Genomic DNA, 20,821 nt, shown 5'->3' with positions numbered 1-20,821 from the left:
AACAATAGTATCTTTTAAAGATAAGTATTGGCCCGCGTCTCCCAGGAGCCAGGAAGAGTCGCTGCGCTGGGCCAGTCGGCTCGGAGGCGCCAGACCCCTCCCAGGACCAGTGATGCGGGGGCCCGCTGCGTGGGGCGAGGAGCCCGGCAGAGTCCCCTGGAGCCGAGCTCTCGCGCCCTCGAGCCCTCGTGGTCTTCCGGGCCCGCCCCACCTGAAGAAATGAATGGTGGACTGGCCCCAAGTAAAAGTACGGTGTATGTATCTAATTTGCCCTTTTCCCTGACCAATAATGATTTATACCGGATATTTTCCAAGTATGGCAAGGTTGTAAAGGTTACTATAATGAAAGATAAAGACACCAGGAAGAGTAAAGGGGTTGCATTCACTTTGTTTTTGGATAAAGACTCTGCACAAAATTGTACAAGGGCCATAAACAACAAACAGTTATTCGGTAGAGTGATAAAAGCCAGCATTGCTATTAATAATGGAAGGGCAGCTGAGTTCATCCGAAGGCGAAACTACTTTGATAAATCTAAGTGTTATGAATGTGGGGAAAGTGGACACCTAAGTTATGCCTGTCCTAAAAATATGCTTGGAGAACGTGAACCTCCTAAGAAGAAAGAGAAAAAGAAAAAAAAAGAAAATTCCTGAAACAGAAGAAGAAATCAAAGGAATAGAAGAAAGTGAAGATGAAGGTGAAGATCCTGCCCTTGACAGCCTCAGTCAGGTCATAGCTTTCCAGCAAGCCAAAATTGAAGAAGAACAAAATAAGTGGAAACCCAGTTCAGGGGGTCCCTCAACATCAGATGACTCAAGATGCCCGAGGATAAAGAAAAGCACATATTTCAGTGATGAGGAAGAACTTAGTGATTAAAGTTGTATTTATTTATGTAAATCTCATTAAACATAATTAAAAATTTTTTTTGATCTTGCAATACCAAGTTCAGCTGGGACTAAAGATTACTCTTAGAATTTGAGCATAAGAACACTTAGTACCAAATAGCTTTTACTGTAAAATACATCATAGGAAATTGAAAAATAATGTTAAAGTATCATGTTTCTGTCTTGCCTTAGCAGAGTAATAAAAAAAAATTAAGATTTGTTCATAACTTTTAATCTTGAAGTTTGTTTGAATAAAAAGAAAATGCTGTGACAGTAATGCTGATGTCATCCCCCCAAAAAAGATAGATAGAAAGATGTGTTTGAGAGGTTCAGTATAAAAGCTTATTTGTGTCTGATTGGTTTACATGAGGACTTGTGAAATAAGTTTCATCTTTAAAACAAAAATTTCATAAAGACTGAAAGAGTTGAATGATCTATTTTTATTAAATGTTAATAAAATTTTCAAGAGAATTTTGTTTTTTAAAATAAAATAAAATAAAATAAAATAAAGATAAGTATTAAATTTTGATGAAGTGTAATGTCTCAGTTTGTTTTATAGATTGTTCTCTTGGTTTTCCACCTGTAAAATATCTGCCTAACCTAAGATTACACAGACTTTCCCCTATGGTTTCTTCTAGCAGTTTTATAGTTTTGGCCTGGATATTTAAGACTCTGATCCACTTTATTTTTTGTTTCTGTTGTGAGGTATGAATCAACATTCATTTATTTGTCTATCTTGACACCAATACTGTATACTCTCCATTACTGTTGATCTATAATAAATCTTGAAAGCTCTCCCACTTTTTTTTTAAAGTTGTTTTGGATTATCTAAATCTTTCATATTTCCATAAGAATTTTAGAATCAGCTTGTTTCTATAAAAAAACATGTTCAAATTTTTATTGAAATTGTGTTAAAAAGTACAGATTAAATTGGTGACAACTAGGGCCTCCCCGGTGGCGCAGCGGTTGAGTGCTGGGTTGCAAAGCTGCCCGCAGCCTCTGCAGCACCGGTTTGATCCCCGGCTGCTCCCTGGCCACCGGAGGAGGGTCCCACATGGTGCGCAGACCTCTCCTGGCGCCCGCTACTCCCCTCAGCAGTGTACTTCGGTCCTTCTGCCTGTTCTGCTCCCCGCTCTGGCTCTGGTGAATTCTCTCACCCTCCCGTGCTTCTGACTGTACCCAGTGCTTGTATAAACAAATAAAAATAAATCTTTAAAAAAATAATAAATAAATAAATTGGTGACAACTGACATCTTAACTAGTTTGAGTCTTCTAGCCTATGAATAAGGTATGTTTCCTTAATTTCTCTCTATAGTGTGGTATAATTTTAAGCATATAGATCTTTCACACATTATCAGAGCCTACTTTCCAGTAATATTACACTACTCATCTAGGAACTTTATAAAAATATACTTCCATTTCTCCCAGCCTGGACTTTTAAACTATCATTGCCAAACATTTTACATGTATGCATATTTTACAAAATCCAAATACATTATCATTAGTCTTTTTAATAGTCCACTTTTTTACTTTTAAAATGTCATCCATTTTATCAATTGGCACTATTATTCATACATTGCAATATACCATAGCAGAGATTGACAGAGTACTTTAAATTACTGTCAGATTAGATACACTAAATGTCTTATCTATGTACACATATACATTCTCATGTAATTATAGGTAAAACTTTCTTTAACTCATACTTTTTGGGAGAAAAGTCTCAAATAGCTAATCTAATGAGAGGAGCAAACCGAGAAAGAGACTTTACTTGACTCAGGATTGCCAAGGCCACAATCTTATACTTAAAAGAATCACCTATTCTGTTTTCAGTCCACCACCTCCTCCTCTTCTTTTTCATTTGGAGAAAAAATACAGGTTTAGGAGATAAAGGTAGATAGAGGAGCACTTTATCATTATTGTAAGATTCCTCCCAAATCCTGATTCAATCATAGCTATTATCTTTTAAAGAAATTTAACAAGAAAAAAAAACGCTATTTGGCAATGTATTTTACTACTTCCTTTGTGGAACACCTGTATTTTGTTCCTTTTGCTCATTCCTTTGTTTAGATGTATATATATATATATATATATATATATATATTTCCATATGTTATATTTCTTCTGACTAATGCATTCAGCTTTTGTTATGTCTGGAAACATCTTTATTTTATCTTTGTTTTTGAATGATGTTTTCACTGAGCATAGAATACCAGCTTAACGACTTTTCTAGTCTCCTTGTTTACATTGTTTTTAATAAGAAAACTATTATTATTTTTTCCCTTCTGTATATAACTAGATCTTTATTCTCTCCCTGCTGTTAAGTATTCCTCTTTAGGGTAAAAAAAAGCTTTTCTCAATATTTATTACTGAGTTTGAGCAATTTGAATATGATTTCTAGGTTAAGTTTTCCCTTGTTTCTTGTGCTAAAGAGCCCTTGAGCTACACGGATCTGCGGATTTATAATTTTTACCAAATTTGCAAATTTTTCTGTTATTTCTTCAAAAAAATTTTTTTCTGTCCCTCCTTTCCTTCAGAGATACCAATTACAGGACTCTTGGGCCACCTGAAGCTGTTTCACAGTTCACTGGTGTTAATCTGCCATTAATCTCATTCAGAACATGTCTCATCTCTGAATTGAAGCTTTTCATTTTCAAAATGAAAAATTTCATTTCAATTTTCTCTACAAATTTGATCTGAGTCATTGAAAATGTTTTCCTTATCTCTAAACCTCTTGAACATATAAAATGCAATTCCAAGAATTGTTTTGGCATTCTTATCTGCTAATTCCAATATCTGTGTCACTTTTGGATAAGTTACTTGGAAACTAGTTTAGTCCTTTCAGATCTATCTTTTCATATTTGTTGGTGGGATCAGAGCAATGTGTAGTATAAAGGCAATACACTCCTGAGTGCTCTATACAATGACTAGTGTATAATAGGGTGTTCCAGTTTGGCTGGTGTAAAATGGGCCTTTGTAAACTCTGAGTAGTTTCTTTTAATCTTTTCAGATTGTGTCACCAGCTGTATCTCCACAGGCACAGGCACATGCTGACTGGCATTCTGTTCAATACTCAACAGAGGTGCTCTCCAGATCTCTGGAAGTTTTACACTGTATTTTTTTTCCCCCTCTAGTAACTTTTCCTGCAACTTTCCTTTTTGTCTCACTACATTCAGATCTGTTTCCTAAACCCAGTCAGACTCTGGCTGGGTTTACTCTCTCTGCATAACAGCCAAAATTTCTCAAAGGCAGTAGCTTGTGACAATCTTTATTTCTTGTTTCTTAAAGATTGTTGTTCCAAATTGCCTTACATCTAGCTTCTTATAAACTGTTGTTTCATAAATTTTGCCGTTACTTTTCCCTTTTGGTTGTTTCAGGCAGGAAGGTGAATCCAATTCTTATTACTCCATATTGGGTGGAAAAGAAGTCAGAAAATAATTTTATTCCAAAATAAAATTATACTCTCTCATTTTTAACTTTTGTAGAAATTGATAAATTTCCAATATAGAAACCTAGTGATATCACCTCATCAGTTTTTATCAAAAAATAAAATTTATCAATGTACACATAAAACTACTTGATTAAAACATTTATATAGGATATTAGTGACAAAATTAAGTCAAAACAATAGTTTAAGCCACTTTCACACATGTTTTAGAGAGAAACAGACTTGAGTATATTTTATGAAAAATATGGCTATGACTTTAAGTAAATTTAGTTAATGATACCTTGAAAAAGTAATGAAACAAATTTCATTATTTCTTTCTCAGAGGCTTTGGTGATAATATGCATTGTGAATTCCCAAAAAAGATATACAGTATGTGGTGTGTCTCAAATTTATCTCAATCAGAGCATCTGACTATCATTATTTCAATCAGAGCACACTCAGTTAAGAGAGCCATACTTCAGGAAACTGCTGAAGGAGCAAAAACCAAATCACACCAGTTTTTTCCTACAAATTTATTTTCATAACCTTTTTAGAGAGATCATTATACCTTTTATCTAAAATATCTCCTTTAAGAATATTAAAAAAGGATCTAAATTGTTGGTAAATTTTGACTGATTAAGGAAAAATGAACTTTTTTCGGATTTTCAGACTTGTAACTTAGCACATTATGTAGAGTTAGTCATCTAACAGAGTTGATCCCATCTTCTAAAAACAACAAACTGCTAAAACCTGTGAAGTAAATTCTACCAATTATGAGTCCTTTCTTTAGTGTAAAAAGATTTAAAATTTGGTCCTGTGCTCTCAAAAGCTCCATTTCTTGAACTAAAAAACATAAAGCTGGACTACACAAACTGAATATTTTAACTCAAATAGTCTATTTTCCAACTTAGTATATTTAATATACTAAAAAGTGAAAACGCTTTTTAAACTAGAGCTAACATATCTTCAAAATCACCATGAAGTATGATTTCTGTTTGCATATGACTTCCCTTATACTAGAGATTAAAACTTGAAACGTAAGATTCATTTTGACAAAAAGCAGATTTTTATGTTCCTCTCTTCTCTGAAGTCTAACTATATTTTAAAAATATTTGTCTATGGAGTGAGTAGCAGGAGATAACAAACCACAATTTAATCATGTTTGAATACCTGAAAGTAAAGGATTATCATTCATCAAGAAACAAAGCAAATGAAGATGCTTCTCCTTCCAATTGTAATTATTTTTCAAAAGCAAAGTTTAGCCTTAACATCATGAGGGAACAATTCTAATGGACAACAGAAAGCCATAGTAATAATGACATCTAACAAACACTTTTTTAGGAAATTTTAATTATTTACCTGTAATGGACCCAAGATAGAACTTGTTGTATACATAAAAAAGAGACGAAGATAACTCAGAACATTTGCAAATGCAAACAGCCCTTCTGCCACCAGTGTAGGATGGAATGCATCCCAGTCCTTTCGATCAGCAAAATCATGAAACTAAGATCAGGAAGAAAAAAAAATCAAAAATAAACAATTCTCTCAATTTAGGGAAAGAAAAACAAAAAGAAAGAAAACTATTTTAATTATGTCTCCTTATAGGGAATCTCCATTTGTTTTATATGGTTCTCATTTTTAAAAAGAAATAGCAATGTTTTGAATAAATAATAGATTTCATGTATATGAGGCACTATAACTTTACATAGAGTTTTTCACAGAAATTCTTAGGTTTTAAAAAATTGCTATGAAAGGAATCTAGAAAACTTAAATAAGGGACCAGGAAAAAGAATAACTATAAGAAAGAAAATGTCAAAATCAACAAACAACTATGAACCAGAGACACTCTATGGGGTGTGGGGGGCGGGGAAAGGAAGGTTGGAGTCAAAATAAGGGGGTTGTAATTGTAAGGGGAATATAAAAATAAAATTTAAATAATAAAAAAATAAAAAATTTACCCAAAAATAAATAAATAAATATAAATAATAAATAAATAAAATTTAAAAAAATTGCTATGAAACTTTTTATAAATGAAATTTTGGCAAGTTTTTCTTAAATCTCATAACATAAACTTTGTGTGCTTAATTACTTAATGTATGTGTATATTAAATTACTTTAAATTTAAATTACTTTATGTATGTGTGCATTAAAAGCCTTTGACTCAGGATTTTAGAATAAACCATAAAGGTTCTTGTCCCTTTTAAATGCCAAGAAAAAAAGTATATTACTGTACCTAGACTTATAGTATTATTCCTCACATATTCCAGTGCCTATAAGAGCCCCAGGTTATATACCAGTTTCCGAGTATAGTCATTAGTAATGCTCCCTTTCACTTTAAAAGGGCACCTCAATTCTAGAACTAAAGGGACAATGCGTCCTAATTTCTTTATAAAATCTATATTTATCTGTTTTAATTTTAAGTTTCTTAACAAATTTCACAACTCTAGTCTTTGAATGTACACAATAGACTTCTATTCTACTGATGAGTTAAAGGAATAGAGTTTTTTAATAAAGTAAACTGATATAAAACTTTTCTGTAATTTAGCTTAATAAAAAATATTGTATTGCATTTTTATATTTAATATAAAACATAATATACTATAAAATCTATTACATTTCCATACTTGGGAGAGCTTAAATTTTGACAAAAGTAAAATTATAGGATATTTATAAGACTAGATTTTTATCAAATTCTAAACTTTAAAAACATAGGCATTTCATTTTTGATGAAAATAATTACATCACTTTTTAAGTTAATTACATTTATTACATTCTGTCACTTTTTAAGCTATGGAAAATAATAACCATGATTTGGAATGTTATAATACCATATAGTGAATTCCATTCAGATAAAATTTTTTCCTGGCAGATATAAAGATACATAATATTAATCAATTTAAGTTATTTTGTGTTTTCATTTTAAGTAAATACAGTTTAATGAGGTGAACAAACTGAGCTCAGATATAAAGAACTAGGATTTGGCAGAAAGAAAATGGCTAGGCAAATCTGTATTTAAATCAGTCTTGCTTTCTTACTGCCTGGTCTTAGGCAAGTTACTTAGTATCTCTAAGTAACTTATTCATTATTTATCCCTTATTTGCAAAGTGAGAATAAGAACTTAAGTCTCACACACATATGTCTGCAAGGATAAAATGAGACAAAGTACAGCAAATGTCAACCACAGTGTCTGACTCACAGGTAACCACTAGTTAAAGGTAAGTGACATCCCATACACTACTGGAAAGAAAGGCAACAATGTGCACACTTTCCTTGCTCAGGGACAGGTTTGAAATGAAAATACACTAGAAATGGGTTTGGGCCAATGTAACTTTGAGTTATATAACTTAGTATCTCCAGTTTTTCCTAAATAAACTTCATTTGTGCTCCCAATTGATAGAGTCAATAGTCACCTTGTTGTGTGCAACCACTTTGAGGGCAAAAGTTGCTAAATAAAGTGAATTCATGACAAAACTGAGTTGATTACGAGATTCTTCTAAAAAGTCTTCCAACCCTTCGTACCAAAGTCTTTTAATGTCTGACCAAATCATTCCTAAAAAAGAGAAGAAAAAGAAATCAGATAATGCTCTCTTAATTCAATATTAAACTAAAGGATACTTTAAAACTCAAAGTATTCAATAAATAACAGGTGAGTTACAGCCTTCCTCAGAAGGAAAAAAATTAAGAAGTAAAATGTTCTCAAGCTTTGAGTGAAAATAACCTCAACTTTCACATGATAATATATTCCTCAGTAAGGGATTTTAGGTCTTGACTATTTTGACAATAAAGCCAGTAAAGTTTGCTCTTGCACTGAAGGCACAGTTAAAAAGAAACGTGATGAGTCAGGGATGATTACTGCCACTTCAACTTCAAGCCACCATATGAAACAAGCATAAGAAAACAAATAAATTTTCATCTCTCATACATACCCTTCAAGGGCTCAGTTTCCACTCCTTTTCTTTTCTCTACTCCCTTATTGATTTCATCCAGTTTCATCTAATGACTTTAGTAAATACCATCTATGTGTGACTTTCAAATGTTTATCTCTAAACTCAGCCTATATTTATATAACAATTTATCTCTCTAAACCTCTCACCTACACTCAACTTGTAGAGGTACTTGGCTATGCTACATCTCCAAAAGAATACCTAAATATGTCCAGATTGAACAAATAATCTCTGCCTCCTAATTCACTGCACTTGCAGAGTTCCCAGTCTCAGTTGACGGCAATTCCAATAGCCGCTCAATCCAAACACTCTTGAATCATACTCGACTCACTTTTTTTTTTTTTTAAACTGTGCATTCAATGCAAGAGCAACCCTCTTGGCTTTACTGTCAAAATAATTAAGACCTAAATCTTCTTACTGCCACTACAACTTCAAGCCACCATCCTATCTTGCCTGGATTACTGAAATAGCCTATTTGGTCTTCCTATTTGTACCTTGATCTCCCTAAAATCTATTCTTAAAACAGCAACCAGAGTAACCCTTTTAAAATGCAAGAGATACTTCTAACCTGAAAACCTTACTAGTAGCTCCCAGAGGAGGAAGGATTAAAAGCAGGTTAGAATTTTTCCCCATGGAGTCATCACTTCATGTTATTACCTATTAAAGAGGTTTCCTATGTTAAGAAAAAATACCTGAGGTCAGCTATGTTCAACATCATTATAAAGACAACCATTGACTAGGAAACTGCATCTGGACTAAGAGGACTGAGTGGGCTCACAGAACCCAAAGGGTTTTACAGCTAGAACTGAATAAAAACATGCTGAGAAACACACAGACTAAGCCTTAGAGAGTGCCTGCAGTGAGAGTCAGGTTCTTGGGCTTTATAAGATATGTAGTTCCTGCTAGATTTGAGGCTTCCAAATCTGGGGTAAGCTATACCAACCCAGTCTGGTCCTTGCCAGCTCAGTGTGCCCACTATGAGTCTGGAAAGGAGCCTCAGACTTTTGTAAGACTTTCCAATGAGTATCTGTTTGAAACTGTTATTCTGACCCATGTTGTGTTTCCTGATAGCCTTCTACAAAGTTAAGTAAACTTGGTGCCAGGCTTCAACCTATTGTGTCCTTTCAATGTGAATGTCAATGAAAATCCACTGCTGTTGATTATGTATAGTGGGGCATCACGATTTTTTTCACACCTCTCATTTTATTTAGAGGAGAAACCAAATTCCTCATAATGTCTACAAGGTGCTCTATTACCTCTTTTCTGACTTCATCTCCTATAGATCTTTCCTTGGACTTTTTATCACACTCGTTCCCTTATTTCCCTCCAGTTGTCTGAGCACACAAAATTCTAGCTCAGGGCCCTTACGTTAGTTCTCCTCTTTGTCTGGAAGTTCCTCACCCAGAGATTCATTTAGCTGACTCCCTCACTTCGTGTTCTTAACTACTCTGATCATCCTGTTTAAAATAGCAAATCCCATTCCTCCTACTCCCAGGACCCCTAACTCTTTTTCAAGCCTTCTTTTCCCTTAGTACTTAGTACTTTCTAACACTGTCTATTGTTACTTATTATGTCTACTATTAACTATCTTTCCATCACTCTGGGTAAGTTCTTCAAAGGTAGGATTCTTTATTAACCAGTATCCTAATTATTCTGAATAGGACCTGATATATAGTGGGTGCTCAAAAAATTTGCTAAATGAATAAATATACCCAAATGAAAAAAAAAAACACCTTCCCCTTTTTTGGTCAGAAGTTTCTCTCTCTCTCTCTATCTATCTATCTATACACACACACACACATTTACATATGTGTGTGTGTATTCATATATATATTCATTCCTAGGAGTACCAAAGAACAGTATTATCCAGGAAAGTTTAATGGTTCATTCTTTCATTAGGACATTTTAAAGCAGAATATAAAATAGAGCGTTACAACATAACACTTGCCACAGCCTTAGCTGCCCAACCTACTCACTACACTGTAGCCAGAATCATCTTTTCATAAGGGAAATCTGATTGTGTCACTCACCTAATTAAAAAAAATTCAATGATTTTCCATTACTCTTATCATAAAGTAAAAATCAGTTAACATGACTTATAAGATTGTTCATGGTCAGGCGTGGTATTTGTTACTACAGCTCCATCCTGAATTTCACTACTTTTCTTTGCCTTGCTCCACTCTTTCACTCAGGCCTTTCTTTGTACGTGTACTCTTGCCACAGGGTCTTTGAGTAACTTTTATATCAGCCTAGAGTACTCTTCTCTCCCAAGTCTCCTAGTTGATTCCAATTTATCCTTTAAAACTTAGCTCATTTATCACTTCTTCGAGATAGCCTTTCCAACCTCCATGCTAGGTAAATGCCCTATAAAAAGCTTGTTCTCTTAATTCCATGACTTTTTACTTAGTATTTGTGATTTTTCATTTATCTGTGTGTTTCTTAAATGGTTTATGTGTTTTTTTGTTTTAATTAGACCATAAGCTCCATGAGTACTGGGCAGTATCTATTTCTGCCTGTGTTTAGACAAAGTAGGTACACAACATTTTTCTTCTTTTTTTTATTAAAAAAAATAATGTTGGGCCTCCCCGGTGGCGCAGCGGTTGAGCGCTGAGTTGCAAAGCTGCCGGCAGCCTCTGCAGCGCCAGTTCGATCCCCGGCTGCTCCCCGGCCACCGGAGGAGGGTCCCACATGGCGCGCAGACCTCTCCTGCCGCCCGCTGCTCCCCTCAGCAGTGTACTTCGGTCCTTCTGCCTGCTCTGCTCCCCGCTCTGGCTCTGGTGAGTTCTCTCACCCTCCGTGCTTCTGACTGTACCCAGTGCTTGTATAAATAAATAAATAAATCTTAAAAAAAAAAAAAAAGTTTTGGGCCTCCCGGGTGGTGCAGTGGGTTGAGCGCAACGCTGTGGAGCTGTCTGCAGCCTCTGCAGCTCGGTTCAATTCCTGGCCGGCCAGGAAGATGCCCACCTGGCGCGGCAGACCTCTCTTGTCTGCCTGCTGATCCCCTCGGCAGTGTCTTCGGTCCATCTGCCTGTTCTGCTCCCTACTCTGTCTCTGGTGAATCTTCTCACCCTCCCACACCTCTGGCCTGTAGCCCCATTTCTGTATAAATAAAAATAAATCTTTAAAAATAAATAAATAAATGTTTTTATAATAGCTGCTTTATCTTCTAACCCCCCAAAATTAAGTAAAAATATGTTAACATTCTCTATTTAATAACACATTGTTTCATTTTTTCCTACCTTGCTTTTTATAAATTAACCAACTATTTTCCAGAGGGCTAAGGAAAAGCAGCAAGAAATAGATGTACAAAAAGTGGTCATGGGCCTCCCCGGTGGCACAGTGGTTGAGCGCTGGGTTGCAAAGCTGCCCACGGCCTCTGTGGCGCCGGTTCGATCCCCGGCTGCTCCCCGGCCACCGGAGGAGGGTCCCACGTGGCACGCAGACCTCTCCTGCCACCCGCTGCTCCCCTCAGCAGTGTACTTCGGTCCTTCTGCCTGCTCTGCTCCCCGCTCTGGCTCTGGTGAATTCTCTCACCCTCCCGCGCTTCTGACTGTACCCAGTGCATGTATAAACAAACAAACAAACAAATAAATAAATAATACATGCCTCTTTAAAAAAAAAAAAAGTGGTCATGAGTGAAGTCACTGTGCTCACTGCTTGAAATACTGCTTCAGACAAGCAGGCAAACTCTCCCTACATGGCTCCTTACAACAGGTTCAGATTTATACATATAAGGAAACCCATGGTGATGTAATTACAAAACAGGCTTAGAAGACATCCTTGGCTAAGTTTATTCAGATTTAATTGTTTCAAAGCAGAAAGTGGACCTGAGAAAAGTAAAACACTTGCAAGAATTTTAAGTGTCTTAATTCACATTGCACTCTTCTCCTAAGGCAGAAGATGATTAGAAAAATTAATCCTATTTGTGTATGTGTGCACGTGTGTATATAGGGTCATGACGCTTAAAAAAGAGTAGCCATAGTTTTACTATTATTACGAAATCAACAACAGTAGCAATATTTATGCTATCCAGAGAAAAGTGTGACTGAGTTCAGTGTGTTTTTAATGATACTAAGAATCAAAATTTTAATTTGATTGTTATTTATTTAGACTTAGGTAAACTCAATTATTATTTAAGAGACAAAGAAAATATTCCTTCTTACTACTACTTAAACAGGCTACAGGTAAATGAAATAAAAAGTCCTTTTTTTTTTTGAGCAAGGTTCTGTAACAAGCTTTCAGAAGTACTTTAAATGAACAGAGAGGAAAAATGCTTCTTTGAGATTCCTTACAGCATAAAATTGTTTACCTACTTATATAACACAATTTTGCACTGTAAAGATCTACAACAATGCAATCTGGAACTCTACACAATGTAGTATAAACTATTTCTGAAAATAAAATATTAAATTTGAGGTAAGAACAAAAGATCACTCTATTCAGTGATCAATAGAGATAAACTCATGCCATTTGCAGCAACATAGATGGAGCTTGAAAGGATAATGCCAGAGAAGTAAGTCAGAGGAGAAAGATAAATACCAGATGGTATCACTAATATGTGGAATATAAAGTAATTAAATTAATAGTCAGATAAAGACAAGCTGAAAAACTAACCCTTGATAGCTGACTACAGAACTGAGACACCAAAGGGGAAAAGGAAGGAAGGAAGCACAATGGTCTGCGGTGGGGAATATGGGTGAGTAAACAATAAAAAGTAAGCAAATTTGAGGTAAGAGAGAAAAACGAAAATATTAACAACAAGGAATCATTTAATTCTCTTTAATCTTGAATTCACATGTATATTATTTTACCTACCTAATTTTAAACATTAATCCATCAAGGATTCACTACAGCTAAAAGTAAAACTGATTGAAATTAATTTATTTGAAATTAACTGATTTCTACATAAAAATCTTAAAATTTGAAATTTTTTATACCCGAACTAAAAGTAACATTGTATATCTTCCATATTATTTAATGACTGAAATAATCAAGTGCATATTCAATAACTGTTTTTTATCATATAAAAGACAAATATCAATATTCTTTTACTCTATAGCAAATAGTAGAAGGACAAATGGGAAGTGCTGACATAAAAAACAAGCTTGAAGATCAGAGAGAAATAAAAAGTAATTAAAAGACCATAAATAGACAATGTGATTGTATCTCAGCTTCCCACTCTCTTCTTCCAAAAAATGGAGAGGGTAATAAAAACTGCAAAAGGTTGCTTAAGATATTCATTATACAGTAAAATGAATTTCAGAAATTAAAATGTCTTATTTTTGAAAATGCATTTCTAAAGGTATCTGCTTTCATTACAAAGAACTGATTTATAGAGTGAGTCACAAGGGACCCTTTCTTTTTTTTTAAAGATTTTATTTATTTATTTATTTATACAAGCACTGGGTACAGTCAGAAGCATGGGAGGGTGAGAGAATTCACCAGACCCAGAGCAGGTTGCAGAACAGACAGACCAACGAAATACACTGCTGAGGGGAGCAGCAGGCGGCAGGAGAGGTCGGCACACCATGTGGGACCCTTGCCAGTGGCCGGAGATTGAACCGGCGCTGCAAAGGCTGCGGGCAGCTTCGCAGCCCAACGCTCAACCGCTGCGCCACTGGGGAGGCCCACAAGGAACTCTTTAAATCTAAATTTAAATAAACTATAATAGAGATAAAGTAAGTTGTAACTATATAGTTCTTAGGTTCTTAAATGGAAAACTAGTATATAAAAATATAAAAATCCTAAAATTGAACTGAGTATAAAATGTATCACATTTTCCAAATACCCAAGAAAAGGTTCATATTCTTATACCAAAAAACATTCATCTGTAAAATTTGTTTTCTTGCTTTAACAAGCATGAAAATTTTAAAGACAGAGGAAAAGAATTTTTTTAACTTCCATATAATTAAGTAACATTAAATAAAAGATCTGTTTCCTTGTCAAGTTTGGGAGCATTGATCTTTACAAAATTGTTAAATTTTCGATAATCACGGAAATACCCAAATTCTTGCTGTAATAAACAGTGTAAACTAACAAATTGAACATAGATATTATAATGCCACCAAGTAAAGGAGAATTAACAAGCTAAAGAAAAGCAGTTTTGAACTAACTTAAGACTTACCAATAATCCACAGAATAAGAAGATAATCAATTCTTTCAAGGGCTGGCCCCATTGTGTTTTTCTTATCCTCATTGTAGACCAGAGAATATAGATTTAGTAACAGCAGGAATGTGAAATAAGATGCTCCATGAATAATAAATTTCATAAAGGGTGTGTGAATGATTCTGCCAAATTGAGATTTGGGAGCTATCAAATAACAAAGTGACAAAACTGGCCAAAAGATGCCAACTGTCAAAACAGTCATTATCTTCTTACAGGTGGGCTTACGTCGGTAACCTGACATCTGTCCAAACCAAACAGTGTTCAGGAACTGCTGACAGTTAGACTGGGAGACAAACTGAAAAGGACACATGCACATACAAAGAGAAAGTTAAAATCTTTAAATACAAATCAATATCATTATTTAATTAATATTAAAAGTTTTAATAACAGTTTAAAAATCAATTCTATAGAGTCAACACGGTTTCCCTCCCTGCAACCTCCTGCCCCAGTATGTAATAAAAAGAGTATAGAGGTTAAGAGCATAGACTCTGGAGCCAGATTACCTAGATTCAAGTCCAAATTCTACCACTTATTAAATGACCTTGAGCAAGTTTTTGTACCTCTCTAGCCCTCAAATTCTTCCCATGTAAAATGGGAATAACAATAACACCTACTCGTAAACTTGTTATGGAAATTAAATGTAAAGTTCTTAGGATAGTGCCTGGTTCATAGCATTTACTTAATATAAGTTCCTGATTCTTCATCTGCTACTCAGGCACCAGCCATATGAGTGAAGAAGACTCCACATGATTGTAGCCCCCAGTCATTTGAATTCTCTCCTGCTGAGACCCTAGACATGGTAAAGCAGAGACAAATCATCCTCACTGGGCACTTTGCTAATTCCTTATAGAATCCAAGAGAATAATAAAATGATTATGATATGTTTAACACCACAAAGGTTCCGAGAGCAGTTTGGTTTCAGGATGGATTAACTAAACAAAGTCTACCAACAATTGGGAAGTATTATTTTCCCCTTTGTTTATATATAAACATTGAATTTGAAAAATTAAATTACATTTTCATTCATTCTCATAAGTAGAGTTATTCCTTTCAACTAAAAATATTACTATTAATTCAGGTTTCCTTTTCTTTCATTTTCTTTAAAACTGAGTATTTGCTTATCCTCTGTGAGTCTTTCAGGGATGAATATATATCTGTGTGTGTGTGTGTCAGAGACAGACAGAGAGACACACAGACACATGATTAGGAAAATGTTCTTAGATTTTTCTACACTAACTAGGATAATCTTGGTTCTCTTGGTTCTGTCCACCTCTTGTTGAGGTTCCTTTCCAATCACTTATATTGATTTTGTATCTCGTCTCTTTATTCTATCATTTTCTAGTATTTCATGTCAGTTGTAAGTTGTAGAACACGGAAGTAATAAATTAACCTAGATCTAGTCAGTGGGTCTTGTCAAAATGTATTTGAGCAAGATTACATCAGGGTTCCAAATCTGTTTCTACTTACACATATCAGCATCGTGTTTCCTTTTTAAGACACGTAGGTATGTTTTTGATTTATTATTTTGTAACTATGCTGATCTAAATCTTTGTACTTAATTATATTCCTATAAATGTTCTACTTTGGGCAAGAACCTTGAAATTCTAGAGAAGCATAGGATTTGAGGCCAGCTATCTGAATAAACAATAAAGTATCTAGGTAATCTTAAACATCTCAAAAATCCTGTATCAATTTCCTGAATCATAAAGCTATTGTGAGGCTTAAACTTCAACCAAGATAATAAGAAAATCTGCTCCTCGCCCCAAATGCCCTATATCTTGCCATCTACTATTTTAGGACATGTTTTTCAGTTAATATAAATTTGATAAGCAACTTTTATTCCAATATCTATGCTGATAAAAATGAATCTTAAGAGTCATACCTTAGAAGACATACTATCAACTAGATATCATTATCTACACATAAACACCCAAGTTTAGTAAATTATCTCAAAAAATGAAATTTAAAATGCATACCTTCCTTCTTCAAGTTCCTGATCATATGTATGTGTGTGTATGGGGAGTAGAAAAGAAGTAGATATTTCCCTTAATAAAAAGGAATGATGCCAGAAGAGCCAGATTCAACTTAGTTATCATATCATGCACCTCTCCACCTTTGGGTTTCACAATGAATTAAACAGAAAGGAGCTATCATTATAGAAAATGCTATTTATAACCAGATCAATAAAACAAACCTAAGACAGACAAAATATAAGATGAGAACTTCATTATAAGGGCACTTAATACACACAATCTTACCTGCATAGCACTACTAAGTAAAAACATTAAATTAACATCTGTATTATTACTATAATTAATATTATTAAAAACACTAGTAACTACCATTTATTGAATACTTGCTTAATGCTAATACTTATTGTGCTAAACTTTTTATATATTCTAAAGTAATTTTTAAAGCTAAAGGTCAGATAGATTCAGTAACTTTCCCAAGGACACACAGTTTTTATGAACATTCTAGGATCTTAACCAGTGTGTTGCTCCAAAGACTTTGTTCTCAGACACTAGACTTCTGTAGAGGAAATATCTTAAATATATCACAGAAAATCTCATACCTCCTTTTGGTTATATTTGATAGCAAGTTTTAGGCGACTCAAATTCATTCTTTCTTCCAGTAATCCCCGTTTGTCAAGAGGTTCATCACTAGATGTATGATTTAGGATAACTTCCAATTCACGTGAATTCCGTGCTTGTGCAAGCAAATCTTTAGCAAACATTTTACATTGCCGAGCCAGTTCCTCATAATCATTCCTGCAAAATGGAAGTGTAAATCTATTAGTAGAAATGTCACATCCACCTTCTAATTAAGCTATTTTCACTGGAAAATATTTATTCAGTAATATTTTAATTCTGATAAGTGCTTCAAAAAAAAATCTGAAGTCATTTTGTTCTCCTAGCCAAAAGAGGCTAGCTTCCAGGGCATAACTTCTCCCCAGTTTAGGGAAACTTATCCAATAGAAATAACATCTTAATGCTATCCAATAAACATGATTACCTAATTTTTATCTAGACGTTATTTTAATAGACTAAACATGTTTATGTTACTCCTGATATTTTAATAGTATCGCGATACATTTTTAAAGAGCGCATTTGAACAAAACTCAAGTTAGAAAGACAGACACTGAAATGCACCTACTAAAGAATTCACTTTCAGGGGCCTTCCTGGTGGCCTAGAGGTTAAGCGTTAAGGCCTGAGTTCGGTCCCCAGATAGGGAGCTAACCACATATGGCATAGCAGATGTCTCCTGTCTCGCCCACTGCTCCCCTTAGCAGTGTGTTTCAGTAAATCTGCCTGTCTGCTTCCCATTCTGTCTCTGGTGAATCCTCTCATCCCCTGCACTTCTGATCTATCCCAGGTCTACAAAATAAACATTTTCTAAAAAAAAGAATTCACTTTCAGAATCTGTACTTCTTGAAACTTAATCTGATTTTACAAGATGGAAATAAACCAATTTGAGAGAAGCTATGACATCTTAATAGAATATTTTTTTTAAATGTCAAATACATTAAACTTATGTCTGAGTTAAATACTTAGATATAAAATAAGAAATAATGAGTTTATTGGGGTTGTACATCAGAAAACAATACGAATTTTTCTCAAAATGATGAAGGGAAAACAGGAACTTTCTAATTGATCAATCTTTCTACACAATAGGGTTTTCCAAGAACTGGCTACATAAAATTATAACTCAAAAAATCAAAAACTTCTTTTCCTTAAGGCTAATATTTCCCTCAGACTTTTCGCATTTACTATATAACTAAAACTACCTAAGAACAAATAGTTGCATTTAACAAACGACTTCATTGTTTTACAATTTCTATTTACTCCCACCTGAATTCCACCTCCACAAGGCTTAGTTCCTTTAAATCAGCACTAAGTTCAAATGCTCTCAGAATTGGATCTTCCTCTGTTAACATTATTAGAGCTGGACTGGCCAAACATCGATATATATCAAGACGAAACCTGTGATAAAATTTGATTTATAATGTAAAGTAAAATTATAGACATATTAGTATTTTAACCTAAAATTGAAGTATTATGAAATGAAAACAGAACTGTAGTAGACTTATGACCTGCATTAAAAAAGACTTATGGCACTCCCCGGTGGCGCAGCGGTTGAACGCTGGGTTGCGAAGCTGCCTGCAGCCTCTGCAGCGCCAGTTCAATCCCCGGCTGCTCCCCGGCCACCGGAGGAGGGTCCCACATGGCATGCAGACCTCTCCTGCCACCCACTGCTCCCCTCAGCAGTGTACTTCAGTCTGCCTGCTCTGCTCCCCGCTCTGGCTCTGGTGAATTCTCTCACCCTCCTGTGCTTCTGACTGTACCCAGTGCTTGTATAAATAAATAAAAAAAATCTTAAAAAAAAAGGTCTTAAAAATTAAATATTTTAAAATACATTGAAAATGTTTCTGTTTCTTTTAAGGAAATTGTCTAGTATTTTTTTTTAATTGACTCAACACTTTCCATTGTTCAATATAATTTTAAATTTTAAATTCCTATTCCTGAACCCAACATTATTCTAAGTGAAATTGTAAGTGACCAAACGAAGTCTTTTTTTCATGCCCAGAAAACCAAAATCTGAACTACAAAAATGTATTTAATATATGAGATGGCCAAGAAGGGAGTCAATAGGATAGGCACTCAAAAGAAAACTGGCTCCCCCAATGGCAGGAATGCTGTGATTAGAAAAGAGGGGGAAGCAATGCCCGGGGGTGTGAAGATGTGAAGAGTGGGGAGAAAGCTCCAAGTCTAGGAGGTACCAGGCAGTTTATTCTTCCTTACTGCTAGGTTTGACATTCTCAGCTGGGAATGTCTTCTTGGAGCAGCAAATGAAACAGTGCTAAAGACTACAAAAGACAGGGCCTCCCTGGTGGCGCATGGGTTGAGCGCTGGATTGCAAAGCTGCCCAAAGCCTCTGCAGTGCCGGCTAGATCCTTGGCCACCGGCGAGGGTCCCACATGGCCGGCAGACCTCTCCTGCCGCCTGCTGCTCCCCTCAGCAGTGTACTTCATCAGTCTGCCTGTCCTGTTCCCCGCTTTGGCTCTGGTGAATTCTCTCACCCTCCTGTGCTTCTGACTGTACCCAGTGCTTGTATAAATAAATAAATAAATCTTTAAAAAAAAAAAAAAAAAGAGAGTGCCCAACCAATGTTAAGAGACAGTGACCTAGATGGGGGAACAGGTAACTGTCAGTGGGTTCTCACCAACACACACTGTTCCAAGACCAATCAGGCTCAGGGTCCATCAACAACAGGGTTTATTTAACAAACAGGAGATGGGAAAAAGAAAGAGTTTATAAGGTCACAAGTGGTTGGCTGCTGCACCCAATCAAAAAAATGGGCAGAAGAGCTAAATAGGCACTTCTCCAAAGAAGACATTCAGATGGCGGGCCTCCCCGGTGGCGCAGTGGTTGAGTGCTGGGCTGCGAAGCTGCCCTCAGCCTCTGCAGCGCCGGTTCAATCCCCGGCTGCTCCCCGGCCACCGGAGGAGGGTCTCACATGGGCGCAGACCTCTCCTGCCGCCCGCTGCTCCCCTCAGCAGTGTACTTCGGTCCTTCTGCCTGCTCTGCTCCCCGCTCTGGCTCTGGTGAATTCTCTCACCCTCTCGTGCTTCTGACTGTACCCAGTGCTTAAATAAATCTTTAAAAAAAAAATCTTAAAAAAAAAAAAATCCATTCAGATGGCCAACAAGCACATGAAAAATTGCTCATCATCACTAAACAACAGGGAAATGCAAAACATTAATTCAAAAGGAAACCTGCACTCCTATGTTTACAGCAGCACTATTTACAATAACCAAGATATAGAAACAACCTAAATAATTCAGAACAGATGAATGGATGAAGATGTAGTATATATATACAATGGAATACTACTCAGGGATCAAAAAAGATACACTCATGCCATTTGCAGCAACATGGACCGAACTACAGGGATTATTCCCTAAGCAAAGTGAGCCAGAAGGATAAAGATAAATATCAGATGGTTTTACTTATATGTGGAATCTAGAGAAACCAAACAAAGGATCAGACAAAGATAAGCTGTAAGACTAGCCCCTGAAAGCAGACTGTAGATCTGAGATTCTCAGGAGGGGAAGGAGAGGGGAAGAAAGAGGGAGAGAGTAGAAAACATGTGGGAAGAAGAGTGCAGTGGACTGTAGTAGGGGGACTGTGAGAACTTTGGTGGTAGGAAAATTATGGTGACTGTACTTGAGGGGAGAAATCCTATATTGTGAAAAAATAAACAAGGATGTTTAAAAATCATTTTACTATTAAATAAATAAATCAGTACTACTAGGTACTTTTTACAGAGGAGAGGAGAAGAGAAGAGAGGAGGGGAGAGGAGGGGAGAGGAGGGGAGGGGGAGGAGGGAGAGGAGGAGGAGGG

The 20,821-nt window shown here is 35.6% G+C and overlaps 1 protein-coding gene and 1 pseudogene across 15 annotated transcripts in view; one reads left to right on the top strand and one right to left on the bottom strand.

Moving 5' to 3' along the window:
* The window catches only part of TRPC1 (transient receptor potential cation channel subfamily C member 1), a gene marked incomplete at both ends in the record, with an annotated part of 50,720 nt that overhangs the window by 6,442 nt on the left and 23,457 nt on the right, over positions 1–20,821 (bottom strand). For 4 of the 14 annotated variants that reach the window (XM_084231263.1, XM_084231269.1, XM_084231272.1 and 1 more), the window contains 5 exons: positions 5,669–5,812; positions 7,720–7,859; positions 14,378–14,714; positions 16,992–17,187; positions 18,269–18,400. The exons of 1 other annotated variant lie outside the window; for it this stretch is intronic. In XM_084231263.1, coding sequence (XP_084087389.1) covers positions 5,669–5,812; positions 7,720–7,859; positions 14,378–14,714; positions 16,992–17,187; positions 18,269–18,400 — 949 coding nt within the window. The remainder of the gene's footprint in view (positions 1–5,668; positions 5,813–7,719; positions 7,860–14,377; positions 14,715–16,991; positions 17,188–18,268; positions 18,401–20,821) is intronic. 9 more of the 14 variants (XM_084231271.1, XM_084231274.1, XM_084231275.1 and 6 more) reach the window with 6 other exon arrangements.
* On the top strand, positions 220–874 carry LOC311169247 (zinc finger CCHC-type and RNA-binding motif-containing protein 1-like; annotated as a pseudogene). Its single transcript has one exon. The product of its transcript is annotated as a zinc finger CCHC-type and RNA-binding motif-containing protein 1-like (transcript).

The sequence above is a fragment of the Talpa europaea genome (genome assembly GCF_964194135.1).
Source record: "Talpa europaea genome assembly, chromosome: 4".
NCBI classification, from domain to species: Eukaryota; Metazoa; Chordata; class Mammalia; order Eulipotyphla; family Talpidae; genus Talpa; species Talpa europaea.
This window is presented reverse-complemented; position numbering and strand designations above follow the sequence as displayed.